Source organism: Aulonocara sp. 'chitande type north' Nkhata Bay, linkage group LG18 (assembly GCF_057382095.1).
Source record: "Aulonocara sp. 'chitande type north' Nkhata Bay isolate Kocher_YH1m ecotype deep benthic linkage group LG18, A_spYH_male_GT1.1, whole genome shotgun sequence".
In the NCBI taxonomy this organism is placed as follows: domain Eukaryota; kingdom Metazoa; phylum Chordata; class Actinopteri; order Cichliformes; family Cichlidae; genus Aulonocara; species Aulonocara sp. 'chitande type north' Nkhata Bay.
Window position 1 is genome coordinate 1,260,133 of NC_141361.1, and position 19,111 is coordinate 1,279,243.

General features: G+C 35.0%; 1 protein-coding gene across 1 annotated transcript in view; it reads left to right on the forward strand.

Moving 5' to 3' along the window:
• The window catches only part of LOC147307557 (M1-specific T cell receptor alpha chain-like), a 156,298-nt gene that overhangs the window by 112,727 nt on the left and 24,460 nt on the right, over positions 1-19,111 (forward strand). Inside the window, exon 4 of the mRNA XM_086271920.1 lies at positions 17,793-17,843. Coding sequence (XP_086128046.1) covers positions 17,793-17,843 — 51 coding nt within the window. The remainder of the gene's footprint in view (positions 1-17,792; positions 17,844-19,111) is intronic.

Here is a 19,111-nt window from a genome sequence, read left to right on the forward strand (position 1 = left end):
TGCAATGAAAATATTTAAATCATCAAAACCTGAAACGATTCAAAGTTAAGACTGAAACATGAGTTTGAACTTTGGGAGGTTTTTATTCAGCGATCAGTCACAGTGTGAAAGGAAATGCACAGAAAATGATTTTTGGCCGAGGAACTCGACTGACTGTCAACTCCGGTGAGCTTAAATATATATTTAACAAATATATAGGACATTATGTGCAGAACAACATGATTTTATTTTTAGAGCTCAAAGTCCAGTTTAACACATGTGAAGGTTTCGCCATCAGAACGAGTCAAAGTGAAACTGTTGTAATGCAGAAACGATGGTTAGGTCCTGAACCTGTCACAGATTCTTTTCTATGAGAGACGTGAAGTTTTCATTCAGAAAAAAAGTTCATTTCAGTGTCAAAAAGTAAAATATTCTCCTGAACGAGGACTGGAAATAAAAACTCTAATCAAAGAAGATCTGTAACTACAATCTCCCGTCATGTTATCTGTCAGTGCGGTTCAGTCATGCTGCACCGCTGTCAAGTTCACAGCCTGTTAACCAGTTTAATTTTGACAGGACTTCATGGTAGAAGCAGCCAAAATGTTTTATACTGAGTCTCCACGTCAGACATTTTACTCCTCGTCTGCTCAGTGAGATGAAGGTGGTTCTTCAAAAACAAACAATCTCAGCATTGCTGCCATTTCTGTCTATAATAATGTCTCAGTGAATATTTCTTAATGATTGTGTTTACACCAAAACAAAAGTAGAAAGACTGTGTGAGGATTTGAGTCAGCTGTCAGTCACTGTGTGAGAGGAAGTGCAGAGAAACTCATCTTTGGTGGAGGAACTCGGCTGATGGTCGAATCAGGTCAGTTTAGACTGAAAGTTTCATTAATCTGCTGATAAAAGAAAATATGAAATCATCTAATAACTTAAACATTTATTCTAAAGAGAGAGAAATGTAACTGTAACTTGTTTCAACAGTAAAAGTTACATTTGTTTCATGAAGAGAATATTATGAAAACAAAACAAACATAACAGCAAAAGTTATTTCTTAATCTGGAACAAACGTTTTCATGTACTGGCAGCACAGAAGTAAAGAAAGAAGAAATCTTTGAAACACTTGGATTCAGTTTAGTAACAAACAGACAATTAAAGGCTTAAAACTGTGTCATGGTTTAGTCGACGGTGTGTATACTGGAAGCACAGCACTGGTGTTTGGATCAGCGCAGACTAAATGTCCACGTCTGTGAGTTTAACACTAGAATCAGTCACAAGACTGAATTTCTATTTCTCATATTCTAATAGTGGAAGCACGGCGTCAACGCAGATTCTTTACAGTCAGTGTGAAAATCACCTTCAGCTCAGGAACGTTTCTGCCAGCAAAGAATTTAATAGAACAGAAGGAACGACACAGAAGCAGAACCAGGTTTTTGTTTCGTCGTGTGTCATGGTGTGAATACTGGGGGCGGTTATGGCAAACTGGTGTTTGGATCAGGCACCAGACTGAACGTCCAGAGCCGTAAGTTTCAATTAAATTATTAAAGCTGGTGGAATGTAGTTTTCTTCTTCTACTAAACGTATTCAGCAGAATCATAACACTCGTTTAATCAGCCTTTCCCTCGATTTGTGATGATGTAACAGTCACACCTGACATAGAGAATGAGCTTATGTGTTCAGTTAAACTTGTTGGAAATGAACTAAACTGATGGCAGCGTCCATTAATCCAAACAAACAGATACAGATAAACATAAAAAATATTTAGTATTTAATAATCTTTTCTTTCTTTTTGGCAGAGTGAAAATAATATCAGAACCATAAGAAATCATGATAACTGTCCACAATCTAACGACTGCATTAAACTTAAAAAGTTTTAAGAAAATAAACATCATGAACATATTATACTGGAGCTCAGCAGCTGCTGCAGGCTGCTGGTTTTTGCTGAGCCCGTTTGTGCTGTGTGAAGACTGGAGCAGCACAGAAGATGATGTTTGGTAAAGGAACTCTGCTGACTGTGGAAGCAAGTAAGACGTTTCTAACTAACAGACAATAATAATAAAATTTTGTCAGCTTGAATTAGTGACTCAAGCTCTTTGTCTAATGTTTGATGTTCAGTGAGTCATTAAATAAAAGTCCAAATAAATAGTCTGTAGTTGTTAGAAAGGTGAGTTTGCCACATTCAGCTTGGTGATGTTTCAGTAACAGCTGTGAGTTTGTGTGAAACAGATGAAATCGAGCTGAAGTCTGAGCAGTTTCAAGCGTCTCGTTGATGTTTCAGCTTGTTGTGTTCTGGTCTGAATACTCAGTGATTTTCTCAGCGATGCTGTTAAATCCTGAGAATATCAGAGAAGAACGAGTGTGTTGGTGTAGTTGTGCTTTTTGTCAGGCAGTGTGTTGCTGTGTGAAGAGCTCTGGTCTCGATAAAATCGTGTTTGGAACAGGAACTAAAGTGATTGTTGAAACCTGTAAGTCTGCTCATCTTTATCTCTTTATTCTCATTGAAGCTCATTTACTTACAGTAAACCTGCAGGCTGCTGTTGCTGCACATTTAATTTTCTGCATCAGTCTCTGACTGTGATCATAAATAAACACTTAAAAACTAAAGTTCATCAGAGACGTTCAGCTGTGTGGTGACAGGACTGCTGTGCATTCAAAATTCATTTCTTATCTTCAGTTCAAAGACCAAACTCAGAAAACATGACAGTATATTAAGATTATTATATCAGTCTCACACAGACTGAAGTGATGTGTTGCAGTTTTTGCACCGACATCTGCTGCTGTGTGAAAACTGGAAGCTACCAGAAACTGGTCTTTGGTTCTGGGATCAGAGTGACGGTCGAGTCCAGTAAGTTTTATCTCCTGTATGTTTTGCTTGGACACAGTCAGGTATTTGTAAAGTATTTAAAGCTAAGCCTTCCCTCTACATACAGTGAAACAGAGAATATATAGGTTTGTGTAAAAGACGATAAAATGTTCATTTGAGCCTTTTCGAGCTGAGTGATGTGGAGCTGATCTGCACTCACATTAAGTGTGTGATCAGTAACACTGTGTGAGTACGTCTTCCACCGGAGGATGGAAAACTGTGTTTGGGGAAGGAACCACACTGATCATCAGCAGCAGTGAGTGTGTGAAGGTCAGAGTTGATCAAAGCAAAAGTAGAAACTGACAAAACATTTTAAGTAAAGAAATTAAAAAAAATTACATGTATTTTTAAATTTGCATAAAATCACACAATCTGTGATTTCTTGTAAAATGTGCAGTTACAAAAATACAGTAATTACTTCAACTAACAAAGGATTACTCACGGACACCAATACTATATGCAGTACAGTTACTGTAAATATAAATATTTCTACGACAGTTCTGATTAATAATTATAAAATAACATAGTTAAAAGTTAAAAGTAGTTAAAAAAGTCAGAAATCACGTCTAAGATGAGCTTCTGTTCAGTTGCTAAGTTTGTGCTATGAGGCTTCATGTTGTGTGAATACTGGGTATAAGATGCTTTTTGGAAGTGGAACCAGGTTAATCATTCAAACCAGTAAGTGCTGAAAATGTTTATTGTTTATTCCTTTTTTTAATGGCAAACAAGAAAAATCAGGTTCGATTTGTGAAAATCACATTTAAATGAGGACCAGTGTTTACAGCTGAGGGACATTAAATCAACATGTTTTGACCCCTCAAAGGTCAGAAGATCAGCGAGAAATGTGAAATTATCTCTAAATTACAAATATCTCTGTGACATTTATACAGATAAATAAACACAGATAAAGAATAAAAGGAGAAAATACATCACCTGAACAAACTTGTGATAAAACACTTTGTTCTTCACTGTAGTGAAAATAGCTGAGCTTATGTTTATCATGTATGTTAAACTTCTGTGTTTTTAAATGTAAAGATCAAACACAGAGTTTGGTTCGGCTGATCCTGTCCTGACTTTGTGTTATTGGGCTTCATGTTGTGTGAATGTTGGCTCAGAAAGAATTAACTTTGGACGAGGAATCAGATTAACCGTTGAGCCGAGTAAGTACTGATACACTTCCATATATAAGTGACAGCAACAGGCATGGTTTTAAGTTGACTGCAGTAATGCAAACAGAGGTGAAACATCTGCAGTGTGTTAAATATAAATGGATTTGAATTTTGGCCACAAAGCAACACCAAATGTTTAAACGCTGGAATATGAAGCAAACTGAGCATTAAAATAAAACGCTGCTTTTACAGGTACAATTAGAATAACAATGAAGAGTAAAAACATTCATCAAACATACAGGACTCGTCAAACATATCCACTCTGGATCACTTTCAACGATTTCCATGATCTACAGGAAAATGTCAGAATTTACATTTTGTTTTATTCAGAAAACCATCAGAGCAAATAGAAAGAGGTCAGAAAACTCCAGTTAGATTATTTACTGTTGGCCCAGAAAGTGACTGCAGAGCCGTGAAATGTTCATATGTGAAGTAAAGTCTGTTTGCTCTGAAGCCAACGATCCATCTGTTTAATACTTCAGATAAACCATGATCACAACAAAAACATTAACTCGTAATAAACACAACTGACCAACGTGATCGACTTTAGAAGTTTGTTCATGTTCATTCATAAAAAAGTCAAAGACGTTGATGAAGGTACGCTGTGCTGAGTTTGTGTTATGGAGCTTCATGTTGTGTGAATGTTGGGCAAAAGATCATCTTTGGAGCAGGAAGCAGGTTAATCATTGAAGCCAGTAAGTGCTGTCACGTCTTTATTTCACTTCTGTTATGGATTCAATCAAAACTTCAAAACAAAGATCAGAATAAATATAATGAAGAGATCAAAGGATCAAAACCTGATCACTTAAAATAATTTTTTCTGTAAATAAATGAGGAAAAACAAAAATTTACAACAATTGTGCATATTGATAATGTCCGAGGTTTACAAGTTTGATTTAGTGGAGTTAAACATTTGCTGAGCCCTTTTTTAAATTAAAATGGGATGAGTCTGTGTGAAGGCTGTGCTGCTGAGCTCCTGGTTCACATCGCGGTGTAAAGACCGGCTCTCACGGGCGACTGCTGTTTGGATCAGCAGTAAGTTCAACACCAACAACAGTCACGAGATTTCAGATGTTTGTTTTCAGATTCTAACTGTGAGGACAGATTCTGACCCACAACATACTGCAGCATGTTTCTAGTCCAGGACAGTTTATTAAAGCGAGACACAGAAGCAGCCAGGAAGCCGTTTTTGTCACGCTGCCTCTCATGGTGTGAGTACTGATTATAACAAGCTGCTGTTTGGATCGGGCACCAGACTGAACGTCCACAGCAGTAAGTTTAATTTTTAAGTTAAAGCTACAGGTAACGAACATTAAACACGTTTTCATGAGGACGTTCGGACTGAAGGTGAAAAGTTACAGTTTAACTGTGTCTTTGAGTTTTGAGCTGTTTTTAGTGAGTGTGAACAGTAAAGGTGAAACGCTGCTGTTTGGTTATTGGTGCTGAACACTGAGTTAGAAACATGTTATCTGCAAACAGAGAGAAACACAGCAGCTGGTGTTGTTTAAAAAAATCAGATTACGTGTTAGTCCTAACATCAGGACATCAAACTGTTCCTGACAAATAGTTGTAAGAAAATAAACATCATGAACATATTATTCTGGAGCTCAGCAGCTGCTGCAGGCTGCTGGTTTTTGCTGAGCCCGTTTGTGCTGTGTGAAGACTGGAGCAGCACAGAAGATGATGTTTGGTAAAGGAACTCTGCTGACTGTGGAAGCAAGTAAGATGTTTCTAACTAACAGACAATAATAATAAAATTTTGTCTGCTTGAATTAGTGACTCAAGCTCTTTGTCTAATGTTTGATGTTCAGTGAGTCATTAAATAAAAGTCCAAATAAATAGTCTGCAGTTGTTAGAAAGGTGAGTTTGCCACATTCAGCTTGGTGATGTTTCAGTAACAGCTGTGAGTTTGTGTGAAACAGATGAAATCGAGCTGAAGTCTGAGCAGTTTCAAGCGTCTCGTTGATGTTCTGCTTGTTGTGTTCTGGTCTGAATACTCAGTGATTTTCTCAGCGATGCTGTTAAATCCTGAGAACATCAGAGAAGAACGAGTGTGTTGGTGTAGTTGTGCTTTTTGTCAGGCAGTGTGTTGCTGTGTGAAGAGCTCTGGTGTCGGTAAAATCGTGTTTGGAACAGGAACTAAAGTGATTGTTGAAACCTGTAAGTCTGCTCATCTTTATCTCTTTATTCTCATTGAAGCTCATTTACTTACAGTAAACCTGCAGGCTGCTGTTGCTGCACATTTAATTTTCTGCATCAGTCTCTGACTGTGATCATATAACCGCACATTCTGTTGCAAGCTGTGACAAAGACTACTAAACCCCCCAAAGTTTCCTAAATCAGTGGAAATGTTTATATGTTTGTATAAAAGATAAAAAAATGTTAATTTGAGGCTCTTTGAGCTGAACGCTGTGGAGGTGATGTGGCTCAGATTAAGTGTTAGGTCATAAATACTGTGTGACTACATCCTCTGGTGGAGGATGGAAGATTGTGTTTGGGGAAGGAACCACACTGATAGTCAACAGCAGTGAGTGTCTGTTAAGAGTTTCTGACATTCATTTGTAGTTTGGTGAAAACTGTTTGGTACAAAGTAAACAAAGTGGATCTAAGATTGTTTATGGAAGTGGAGCCAGGTTAGTGACTGATGCCCGAGGGACAGAAGTGTGTTTCTGGAATTACAACATGCGATCTTACAGTGTTTCACAGCCGAGTCACTAACAGGCAGAAGAGAGACAAAAGCCAGATGCTGTTCATGTGCTGTTTCTGAATGATAACAGTAAAATCACAGAACTGAACACATTTATAACCCAAGTAAAAATAGAGCTTACATTTATCATACATGTAAAACAGCTGTTTTTAAGAAAACAAGCTCATTAACCGAGAGCTGAATATTCATGTGTCCAGATGTTTGGTTCAAAACGACACTCAAAGATAAAATAATTTCTGACAAATGATAATTATAATAATTATGACACTTCAACTTACAACAACTGTCAGCTTTAAACATAAATAAATATTTTTCAATGATGATTTTACCTAAAGATATAAACAGATTTGAGTCCAGTGGATCAGGTTGAGTTTATGTTCAGGAGCTTCGTGTTGTGTGAATACGCAAAAGATCATCTTTGGTAGAGGAAGCAGGCTGATCATTGAACCCAGTGAGTGTTGACAGAGATCAGTTATTTATTTATTTACTTGTGTTCTGCATCTATAAACAATTTAAAAGAAAAATGTGTCTGAAAAATTGTGATTGTAACAAAACTGATTAGCACCAAAATAATTTGGCTTTTTTGAAACAAATGAGAAAAACAAACAAACACAATTACATTCAATGTTTGACAAATCACAACCTTAAACAATCATGTGTAAGGTTGTCAGTTTGATCCAGTCAACCACCTGCTCAGTTTGTGTGCTGGAGCTTCATGCTGTGTGAACGCTGCAGGTGGAAATAAGATCATATTTGGAAAAGGAACCAAATTAATCATTCAACCCAGTAAGTGCTTGTTATACAACATGAATATTAATTTTTAGACAACAATAATGAAGCTAAAGGAAAAACAGGTGAAACTGTCAAACCGACATGTGTGTTGCACTTTTACTGTACGTTAAACTGTAGATTCAGAATAATCCAAAATAAAATTTACACACTACATAAATATATCAGATAGTCATAAAAACCTTATAAATCAAGACCATAATGAACACAGATGAAAATGTCCATCTCTAAAATATTTCTTTACAATTTACATTTGATCTATAAACTGTCATCATGTAACTATCAGCTGATTTTCAGTTATTAAAACAACTGTAGTTGTAAACACGATTGTCTTTAGAAGCTGGCCAATCGCTGACTGCAGTGTAGATGTGATTTTGTAATATTATTATATGTTTTTAACAAAAGAAAACAAAAGCACAGAGACTGTAAAGAAGCATGTTAAAAACAAACCAAACTGCTACAGTTTAAATTACAGCGTTAGCTGGTTGTGCGTGACAACATGGGTTTGTGTGCTGGAGCTTCATGCTGTGTGAATTCTGGAGGTTTCAATAAGATCATCTTTGGCAGAGGAACCAGATTACTCATTGAAGCCAGTAAGTGCTGATACTGAACACAAAGATGACTGAAAATCAGAAAAATGTAACTACGTGTAAACTGTCAGCTAAACTGGTCACTGAAGGGAAGTTAGTTCAGGTTTCAAACAATATTTACAGCCATTTATGAAATTTATAACTAAAAAAAGTCTTATCTAATAATAACAACAATAAAAAGGAACATATAAAAACTGAGCTTATACCATACTCAATAACATTGTGATAAACAGCTGTTTTTCAGTGTTTTAATATAAAAAAAACAACCTGATAAGTTCTGACACATATTCAAATATTATTTATATTGAAGCTTTTGTAACTTGTAACAGTAGATGAAATATTTAGAAAATGACACATATTGGTTTTTCAGTATGATTTTAGTGATTAGACAGAAGACTTTCAAACATTTTAAGATGCTGTTCCTTTCAATGTATTTGAACAAAATCATAGTGCAAATCTTAGAGTTAGATCTCCAAACTTTGTATTATTTTTTGGAGTTATGATGCACGTCTGAATACGTCTATATAGCTGTTGATTTTTGCACTGAGGCTGGACACTGTGTGACATCTGGATATGGTGCTAACAAGATCGTCTTTGGCAGCGGCACTAAGCTTTTCATTAATGACAGTAAGTTCAGTTATTTCGTTTTAGTTGTGAATAATTCAGTAAATGGAACAAAATACTTTAATTATTCATTAAAAATCCTACAAAGTGCAAAAACAAGTTAACATCAGCATCTTAAATGCAGCATTTTCATGTAAAGTATCAAATGTAAAAACACAGTTGTGTGAATGGAGCCTGGTTCAGTTTGTCACTGGTTTTGGTCCCAGTGCTTCATGCTGTGTGAATACTGGTACAAATAAGATCACCTTTGGAAGCGGCACCAGCCTGATGATTGAACCCAGTAAGTGCATGAAAGGATCACCCAGAAACATTGTTATTACTGCTAATCTTTGGACTTTAATGCATTGTTATTGAAAGATACACATTTATAACGTCACTGTAATGTAAACAGCAGCACTGCCCTCCAGAAGTTTGTTCATTTGGAAATCTTTGAGAGCAAAGTAGAGACAGATTTTATCTTTATCGATTAACTGAAATGTTTTTGTTAAAACAAAAGATTTAGCGCTTAAAAGGTGAGTTTGCTGCAGTCAGTCCGGTTTGTGTGCTGCAGCTTTAGACTGTGTGACTTACAGCAGCACTAACAAGCTCATCTTTGGACGCGGCACCAAACTGTATGTCAGTGACAGTAAGTAAAATCCTGCTGTTTCAGTGGTGGAAACCATTTTTGTTTAGATTGATGATCATTGTCTGTTTTCTGGAGCTCTTGATGTTACTGTGAACATTTTTAAAACAGAGAGTTTGCAGTTTGCTGCAGTCAGTCCGGTTTGTGTGCTGCAGCTTTAGACTGTGTGACTTACAACACAGATAAGCTCATCTTAGGACGCGGCACCAAACTGTATGTCAGTGACAGTAAGTAAAATCCTGACCTCATAAAAAAGCTTTAAAATTCAATAAATAAAACTCAATACAAACAAATCAAAGTAGTTATTAAAAGTATAAAGTTTTAATGTATAAACAGCAGCCTTTTGGTTTTCCCAGAAGGCTTTGGTGTAGCTTATTACTCAGTGTTTGTTAACGTGCTTCAGGCTGTGAGGACGCTGGTGGAAACAGGGTCGTCTTTGGAAAGGGAACCACATTAACAGTTGCACCCAGTAAGTTTTACTGGTCCACATGAAATAATGTTATTACTGATCATACTGTGAAGACCAAACACAGGTTTCTATGGATACATAAAATATCTAAGATCACTGTGACATAGTGTCAGTGCTGGCCTTCAGTATCACGTCAGATGAATAATGTTTTTTCTTTTGTTTGTCTGACAAAAGAAGTTTATAAAACAAAGTAAATATTGTTTTATCTTCAGATATAAAAATAAGATGCAGATCTGAAAACATGGCAGTCATATACTGGGAGGTAACTGGTTATTCTGGAGTTAATTTTTACCACATAGCTGATTGAATAGAACCATCTGAACTTTAAAGTGGACGGTCTCAGTTGTTAAAATGATGTTTTCTTAAATGGCTGGGTTCAGACGGCCACTGCTGGGTTTTTGTTGTGTAGCATCACATTGTGTGTCTACTGGAAACCAGCGTAAGCTCATTTTTGGAAGTGGAACCAGATTACTGATTGAACCCAGTAAGTGCAGCCGCCAATTTAAACATAATGAAGTAAATTAGTTTTTGAGTACATTTTACCATACAAAGTAACAATAATGAAATAATAAAAATGAAATATTGTTTTTCAGGATTTGTCATTATAAAACATTTATAGCAGTCGTTAATGTTAAATGTTTATTAATAATATGATTAATATTAATCTTATTTGACCGTAATGTTCTGCAACAGTCTCCAATTTAAACACACAAGCGTGGTCCAGTTGCTGTCTCTGGGTTTGTGTTATGGAGTTTCATGTTGTGTGTATTCTGGGCAAAAGCTGTTGTTTGCAGCAGGAACCAGATTAACCGTTGAACCTGGTAAGTTCTGATACAACTTAAAATATTATTTATATGCAAGGTTTTTAAAGGAACTTGTAACAAAACAAATGTAATGTTTTCAACACAGTGATTTTTCAGTATGATGTTTATTACTAAAGACAGATCGGATTAAACTGTTGTTGCTGTTCCTTTCAGTGCATTTAGGCAAAGTTTTTACTGCAAACCTTTTTGTGATATAAAAGTACAATAAAGTACTTTTACAAAGTAGTTAATAATTGCAGAGAATGGCTTATCTCCAAAATTATTATTGTTATTTGGAGTTAAGGTGCAGGTTTGAATACGTCTATAGTTCTATATTTTTGCACTGAGGCTGGACACTGTGTGACATCTGGCTCTGCTGTTAACAAGATCATCTTTGGCAGCGGCACTAAATTATTCATTAATGACAGTAAGTTTAATTCTGTTCTTTCAGTGGTGAAAAACTGAGTACATGGAACAAAATACTTTAATTAATTATTCAGAGTATTAAAAAACCTACAAAGTGCAAAAATATTTTAACATCAGCATCTTAAATGCAGCATTTTCATGTAAAGTATCAAATGTAAAAACACAGTTGTGTGAATGGAGCCTGGTTCAGTTTGTCACTGGTTTTGGTCTCAGTGCTTTATGCTGTGTGAATACTGGAGGTGTAGCTAAGATCATCTTTGGCAGAGGAACCAGATTAGTCATTGAACCCAGTAAGTGAAAAATGTAATTACATGTATTATTGTAAACGGTCAGCTAAACTGGTCTTCCACCGGACCACTTTAAGTGAAGTTAGTTCCAGTTAAAAAAAAAAAAATAATTTTTACAGCCATTTGTGAAGCTTATGAATGAAAAAAAACATCTAATCTTCTTCTAATAATAATAGCAATAAAAAGGAAAACAAAAAATAAAAAGGAGATTATACAATAGATTAAAGATTCAAAGTGTTTATTGTCATGTGCACAGAGGAAATAGTCTTTCTCTGTGCAATGAAATTCTTCCTTTGCTGTCCAAACACAAATGCCAAGTTAGGTTGAAGGACCAAGATAAATAAGGATAAAAATAATTAAAGATAAATAAATGAGTGCAAAAATAAGTAAGTGAAGACAAGCAAGGTATGCAGATGTGGATGTAGATGGATGTACAAAGGAGCTTAATGTGCAAAATGAACTTAATGTGCAACAACATACTCAATAAAGTGGAAAATAACAGACTTATCTCCAAAATAATATTATTTCTGGAGTTATGGTGCAGGTTTGAATACGTCTATAGTTCTAGATTTTTGCAGTGAGGGTTGACACTGTGTGACATCTGGAGCTAATTTTAACAAGATCATCTTTGGCAGCGGCACTAAATTATTCATTAACGACAGTAAGTTTAATTCTGTTCTTTCAGTGGTGAAAAACTCAGTACATGAAAAAACAACAACTTTGTTTATTCATTCAGAGTATTACGAATTCTACAAAACGCAAAACACCAAAGAAATATTATGATTACTGCTAATATTTAAATGTAACTTTAATGCTTTGTATTAAAATATACAAACGTTCAACTTCACTGTAATTTAAAAAGCAGCACTGCCCAGAAGGATTGTAGATAATAACAGATGAGAATGGCTCATCTCCCAAATTATTATTATTATTGTTGTTATTGGATTACAGTGCAGGTTTGAGTCGGTCTGTGTAGTTGTAGATTTTTGCACTGAGGCTTGACACTGTGTGACATCTGGCTCTGGTTTAACCAAGCTCATCTTTGGACGTGGCACTAAGCTTTTCATTAACGACAGTAAGTTCAGTTCAGAAACGAGTTTTCTTACTTACACATGTACAAGCAGACATGATGTTTGGGTTATCTTGTATATTTGATGTGCACGCACAGCTGCTCCTTGTTTTATTTCCAGACTTATTATCTCAGTGAAGAATACAAACAAAAAGAATGTAAATCACCTCAGTGATGCAGAACCAAAGTAACAGAGTAATATAGTAACTATTAGGGTAACATTGTAGTCACATTATATTCAGACTCTTTGCATCCATTTGAATGGGATTAACGGTATTTTAGGCTGTATTTGTAAGTAAGTCAGGTTAATGTGCTGAGGCTGGACACTGTGTGACATACGGCTCTGGTGTTAACAAGATCATCTTTGGCAGTGGCACTCAATTATTCATTAATGACAGTAAGTTCAATTCTTTGGTTTTAATGGTGAAAAACATGGCTGTGTGAATGGAGCCTGGTTTAGTTTGTCACTGGTTTTGGTCCCAGTGCTTCATGCTGTGTGAATACTGGAGGTGCAGCTAAGATCATCTTTGGCAGAGGAACCAGTTTACTCATTGAACCCAGTAAGTGAAAAATGTAATTGCATGTATTATTGTAAACGGTCAGGTAAACTGGTCATTTGAAGTGAAGTTAGTTCAGGTTAAAAACAACATTTACAGCCATTTATGGAGTTTATAAATGAAAACAAAAAACAAAACATCTAATCTTCCAATAATACAAACACTAGCAATAAAAAAAGGAAAACACAAAAAGGAGCTTATGCCATACTCAATAACATTAAAATAAACAGCTGTTGAAACATATTTGCAGTGTTTTAATGTTAAATATATTTATACATACATCTATATATTTCCTAAATGCTTGGCTCAGTTGATGCTGGGTTTGTGTTCTGGAGTTTCATGATGTGTGAATTCTGGGCAAAAGCTGTTGTTTGCAGCAGGAACCAGGTTAACCGTTGAACCTGGTAAGTTCTGATACAACTTAAAATATTATTTATATGGAAGTTTTTTTTAAAGGAACTTGTAACAAAACAACAGTAGGTGAAATATTTAGAAAATGACACACAGCAGCTTTTCAGTATGATTTTAGTGATTAGACAGATGACCTTCAAACATTTTTAAGATGCTGTTCCTTTCACTGCATTTAAACAAAATCTTAGTGCATACTTTGGCTTTTTATGAGATAACTCAATAAAGTAGATAATAATAGACTTATCTCGAAACTTTTATTATTTTTTTAAGTTACGGTGCAGGTTTGAGTAGATCTGTGTAGTTGTAGACTTTTGCACTGAGGCTTGACACTGTGTGACATCTGGCTCTGGTTTAAACAAGCTCATCTTTGGACGTGGCACTAAGCTTTTCATTAACGACAGTAAGTTCAGTTCAGAAACGAGTTTTCTTACTTACACATGTACAAGCAGACATGATGTTTGGGTTATCTTGTATATTTGATGTGCACGCACAGCTGCTCCTTGTTTTATATCCAGACTTATTATCTCAGTGAGGAATACAAACAAAAAGAATGTAAATCACCTCTGTGATGCAGAACCAAACTAACAGAGTAATATAGTAACTATTAGGGTAACATTGTAGTCACATTATATTCAGACTCTTTGTAGCCATTTGAATGGGATTAACGGTATTTTAGGCTGTATTTGTAAGTAAGTCAGGTTAATGTGCTGAGGCTGCAGACTGTGGGACATACGGCAGTGGGAACTACAAGGTGATCTTTGGCAGTGGCGCTCAATTATTCATTAATGACAGTAAGTTCAATTCTTTTGGTTTAGTGGTGAAACACTGAGTGCATGAACAAAATACTTTAATTATTCATTAAAAATCCTACAAAGTGCAAAAACAAGTTAACATCAGCATCTTAAATGCAGCATTTTCATGTAAAGTATCAAATGTAAAAACACAGTTGTGTGAATGGAGCCTGGTTCAGTTTGTCACTGGTTTTGGTCTCAGTGCTTCATGCTGTGTGAATACTGGTACATATAAGATCACCTTTGGAAGCGGCACCAGCCTGATGATTGAACCCAGTAAGTGCATGAAAGGATCACCCAGAAACATTGTTATTACTGCTAATCTTTGGACTTTAATGCATTGTTATTGAAAGATACACATTTATAACGTCACTGTAATATAAACAGCAGCACTGCCCTCCAGAAGTTTGTTCATTTGGAAATCTTTGAGAGCAAAGTAGAGACAGATTTTATCTTTATTGATTAACTGAAAGTGAAATTTGTTAAAATGTAGCTTTAAAAAGGTCATGATGACATTGATGTTTCCACTTCAACTTTGAAGTTGATGTTTTTGGTTATTTTGGAAACACTGAGTGCGTCAGGTTTATGCGCTGCAGCTTCATGCTGTGTGACATACAGCAGTGGTAGCAACAAGATTATCTTTGGACGTGGGACTAAACTCTACGTTACTGACAGTAAGTTCAGTTCAGTTCTTTTAGTGATGGAAACCCAAGTACATGAAGTATGAAGTGATATACATCATCAATGCACCTTAACTGACGATTACTCACATGTGGATCATAAAACAAATGTTCAAAAGTTTTTAAAATCAATATTTTAATGGTGTATAATAACTAAACAGCAGGTCAAAGGTCACATAATGCAGTTTGGATGAGTTCATCACTGTGTTTTGGCTCTGCTGCTTCATGCTGTGTGAATACTGGAAGCAGGTTCATCTTTGCAAAGGGAACCAGATTAAATGTTGAGCCCAGTAAGTAAATCTAACATTCATCATTTAATATATCAATACTTACATACATACATATGTATGTGCAAACTCACTTTAAATGTAGTGAAACTTTTAAAGACATCCAGTAAACCAAATGAGAAACTAGTTTATTTGAAAACATTAAAATAAGCTGAATCTGTGCATGTTGAATGTGCATTAAACAAAGACACATCAGTGCAGTACAAACACGTCCAACTTACATCTACTGCATATTTCAGCAAAGAATGTGTTTATTAGTTTCATTAAATGTAATTATTTAGACAAAAGGATTCAATATAAAGCTAAAACAGTATTAATGATCTTTATAAACACTGTCAGTGTGCTGCAGTCAGTCAGGTTAATGTGCTGAGGCTGCAGACTGTGGGACAAACACTGGTGGGAACTACAGGGTGATCTTTGGCAGTGGCACTCAATTATTCATTAATGACAGTAAGTTCAACTCTTTGGTTTAGTGGTGAAACACTGAGTGCATGAAAAGAAAAAAGACAAATTTTATTATACAATCAAAGTATAAAAATCATTCAAAGTGCAAAAAAAAAAAAGTCAAATCAACATCTTAAATGAAATTTAAAGTTACGATTTACAGACAGGATTTTCCTGTAAAGTATCAAATGTAAAAACATGCTTGTGTGAATGGTTTAGTTTTGGTCTCAGTGCTTCATGCTGTGTGAATACTGGTGCATATAAGATCACCTTTGGAAGCGGCACCAGCCTGATGATTGAACCCAGTAAGTGCATGAAAGGATTACTAAAAATTATTTTCATTACTGCAAACACTTTGATTAACGTTAATGCTTTTTATTGATGGATAATATAAACAGCAGCACTGCCCTCCAGAAGTTTGTTATTTTGGAAATCTTTGAGAGCAAAGAAGAGACAGATTTTATCTCCTTAACATAAACTTAACCTGACTCGATCTTGTTGAAGATTTAGCTTTAAAAAGGTGATGATGACACTGATGTTTCCACTTTGTTTGGGAAACTTTAAAGTTGATGTTTTCGGTTATTTTTGAAACCCTCTATATTTCACCAAGAATTTGCTTGTTAGTATAAATAAATGTAATTATTTAAACAAAAAGATTTAATACAAAATGAAACAGTATTAATGCTTTTCATAAACACTGTCAGTTTGCTGCAGTCAGTCAGGTTAATGTGCTGAGGCTGCAGACTGTGGGACATACAGCGGGAGTGCAAACAAGCTTATCTTTGGACGCGGCACCGAACTATATGTTAATGACAGTAAGTCAGTTTGTGTTTCTGCATAATAAATATGTTCAAAGTGTTAAAACTCAACGCAAATACATCTTGTAAGTAATGTAAAGTTTATATTTATAATATACAAGCAATAGTAGGAAGAACTCACTGCAGGTTTTTCTATGGACACATAACAGAAGATTACTTTGATTGAAACTTAAATCCAGTTCCCTTCAGTAGAACATCAGACAGCAGAATAATATTTTACCTTTTGTTTGTGTGTTAAAGAGGTTCATGAAACCAAAGTTGTTTTCCTTCATATTGTAAATAAGATGCAGATCTTGAACAATGACAATTACACAATGAGAGCTAACTGTTGTGTTACAAAGTTGTTCTGAGTAGTAAAGGGCCACTGCTGGGTTTTTGTTGTGTAGCATCACATTGTGTGTCTACTGGGAATCAGTTTAAACTCCTTTTTGGAACTGGAACCAGATTACTGATTGAACCCAGTAAGTACTGCTATTGATAAATAATAATAAGCAAATACAGTTTGTTAAGGAAAGGTTGCTATAAAAATACAAACAAATAAAACCTTATTTCAAACTTATATTAGCTGAATATTCTTCACCAGTCTCACATGTGAACGGCTTTGAGTTTGTGCAACAGAGTTTCACTGTGTGTGACTCAAAATACAAACAAGCTCATCTTTGGACGTGGAACCAGATTAACCATTCAAACCTGTAAGTTTATTGTTCATGTATATGAGTGCAAGTAAACCAATAATAATCTAATAAGCAACAAAAGGATAGCTGCAAACTCTCTGACCTCCAATTGTTTTGTAGAAACTGAAAAGTGATTAAAATGTAAAACTAATGTTTAAGTTTGCACTAAATGGAAAAATTATACACCAATTTGACAGAAAAACCAAACACTCGTACAAAAAGCTCATCAGAGTCGAATTTATTCTCTGAACGGAGTTTGATTCAGTTTGTGTGAGGGAGCTTCATGCTGTGTGAATGCTGGCTTACAGAAACTTACCTTTGGAAGAGGAACCAGACTAAATATTGAACAAAGTAAGTAAAAAGTAAACATTTAGAATCATATTTTTAATACAAAAGCAGGTTACGCAGGAAATTCCCTAAAGATGAAGCAGATGTGTCAGTGTCAGTGGCTGACATGCTGAAATTTGAACATTTGTCAATTTAAAAAGAAATCTTACCCAAAGCACATTTACTTTGAAATACAAAAATAAGACACAAAGATACAAAATAAAAGTGGATGTTATGACTTTACACAGTATTTCTACTAAATATAGATGCATAATATATAATATAATATAATATAAATACAGTTTTGACATATCCTCACTCTGAGAGGAGAAAAAGCATTTCTAAAGGCGTCTGATGTTACAGCACAGTTTATGTGCTGGAGCGTCATGTTGTGTGAAAACTGGAGGTGGTTATAAGATCATTTTTGGAAGTGGAACCAGATTAACCACTGAACCCAGTAAGTGCTGATATATGTTTTAATGGTTTAGCATGAAATATGCTTAGAAATTGTTTTTACCTTTAAACAAACAACAAACAAACAAACAAAAAACAAAAAACAAACAAACAAACAAACAAACAAACAAAAAACAGTAGCCCAGTTTGTGTGTAGTTGCGGTATTATAATAATCATTTTTAAAAGTTACAATTTGAAGTAACTTGAGTGGAATTGATTTAAAAAAATATAATGTTTGAAAATCATTTTAGAAATAACTGAGTAAACAAGTCAGCCGTGTGTTTAAAGAAGGATGAGTTAGAAGACAAACAAGTAAAGTTAGTTGAGTCTTTTCATTCAAATTGTTTTAACTGTTGTTGGCTCCTGTCAGTTACTGGTTTGTGTGCTGGTGTGTCATGTTGTGTGACTAATTCAAACCAGAATAAGCTGATCTTTGGAAGAGGGATCAGATTAACAGCTGAGCCCAGTAAGTGCTTTGACATCGATTATAATTATTATTTATATTACCATAGAGATGCCTCTGAAAGCAGCACTGAGTGCAGTTTATCTGTAATAAATTCAAACCACTGTTAACATCAGTTAAGTACATTTACCTTTACTGTAGAAACACTTTAGTACAATTGCTTTTCATGAAACTGTAAAATGTTACTGGTTTCTATGTGTTTGGTTCAGTTCCTTACTGGGACTTTGTGTAATGGGGGTTCATGCTGTGTGACAACTGGTGCAAATCAGTATAAGATATTCTTTGGCAGTGGAACCCGGCTAAACACTGAAGCCAGTAAGTTTTCATATTAATAATAATAATAGTAAAACCATATAACCAGTAACATAACACTGTTGTGGAAAACACAATGTCATCGTATTTGCAGGATAAAGTATAGTCACTCATATATATATTATAAAGGTTTTACTCAATGGATTTGCATTAATCTTTGGATTAAAAAACTAAATAAATATATGAAATTATTATTTTCTAAATAACACTAAAATAGATCCACAGCTAATTTATTTGATGGAGTTCATGTTGGGTTACTACTATAAATACAATAATTTTTTGTGTGAATCACACACTTCATGATACAAAATCTAAAAAAGCTCACATCTTAATATGAAAAATTTAATTTTCTATATTCTGCAAATACGGATCACAGAGTTTATGTTATGAAGCTTCATGCTGTGTGAATACTGGCAATGCTTATAGGATCTTGTTTGGGAGTGGGACCAGATTAATCATTGAAACCAGTAAGTAATTATATGCAGTGGAACATGAT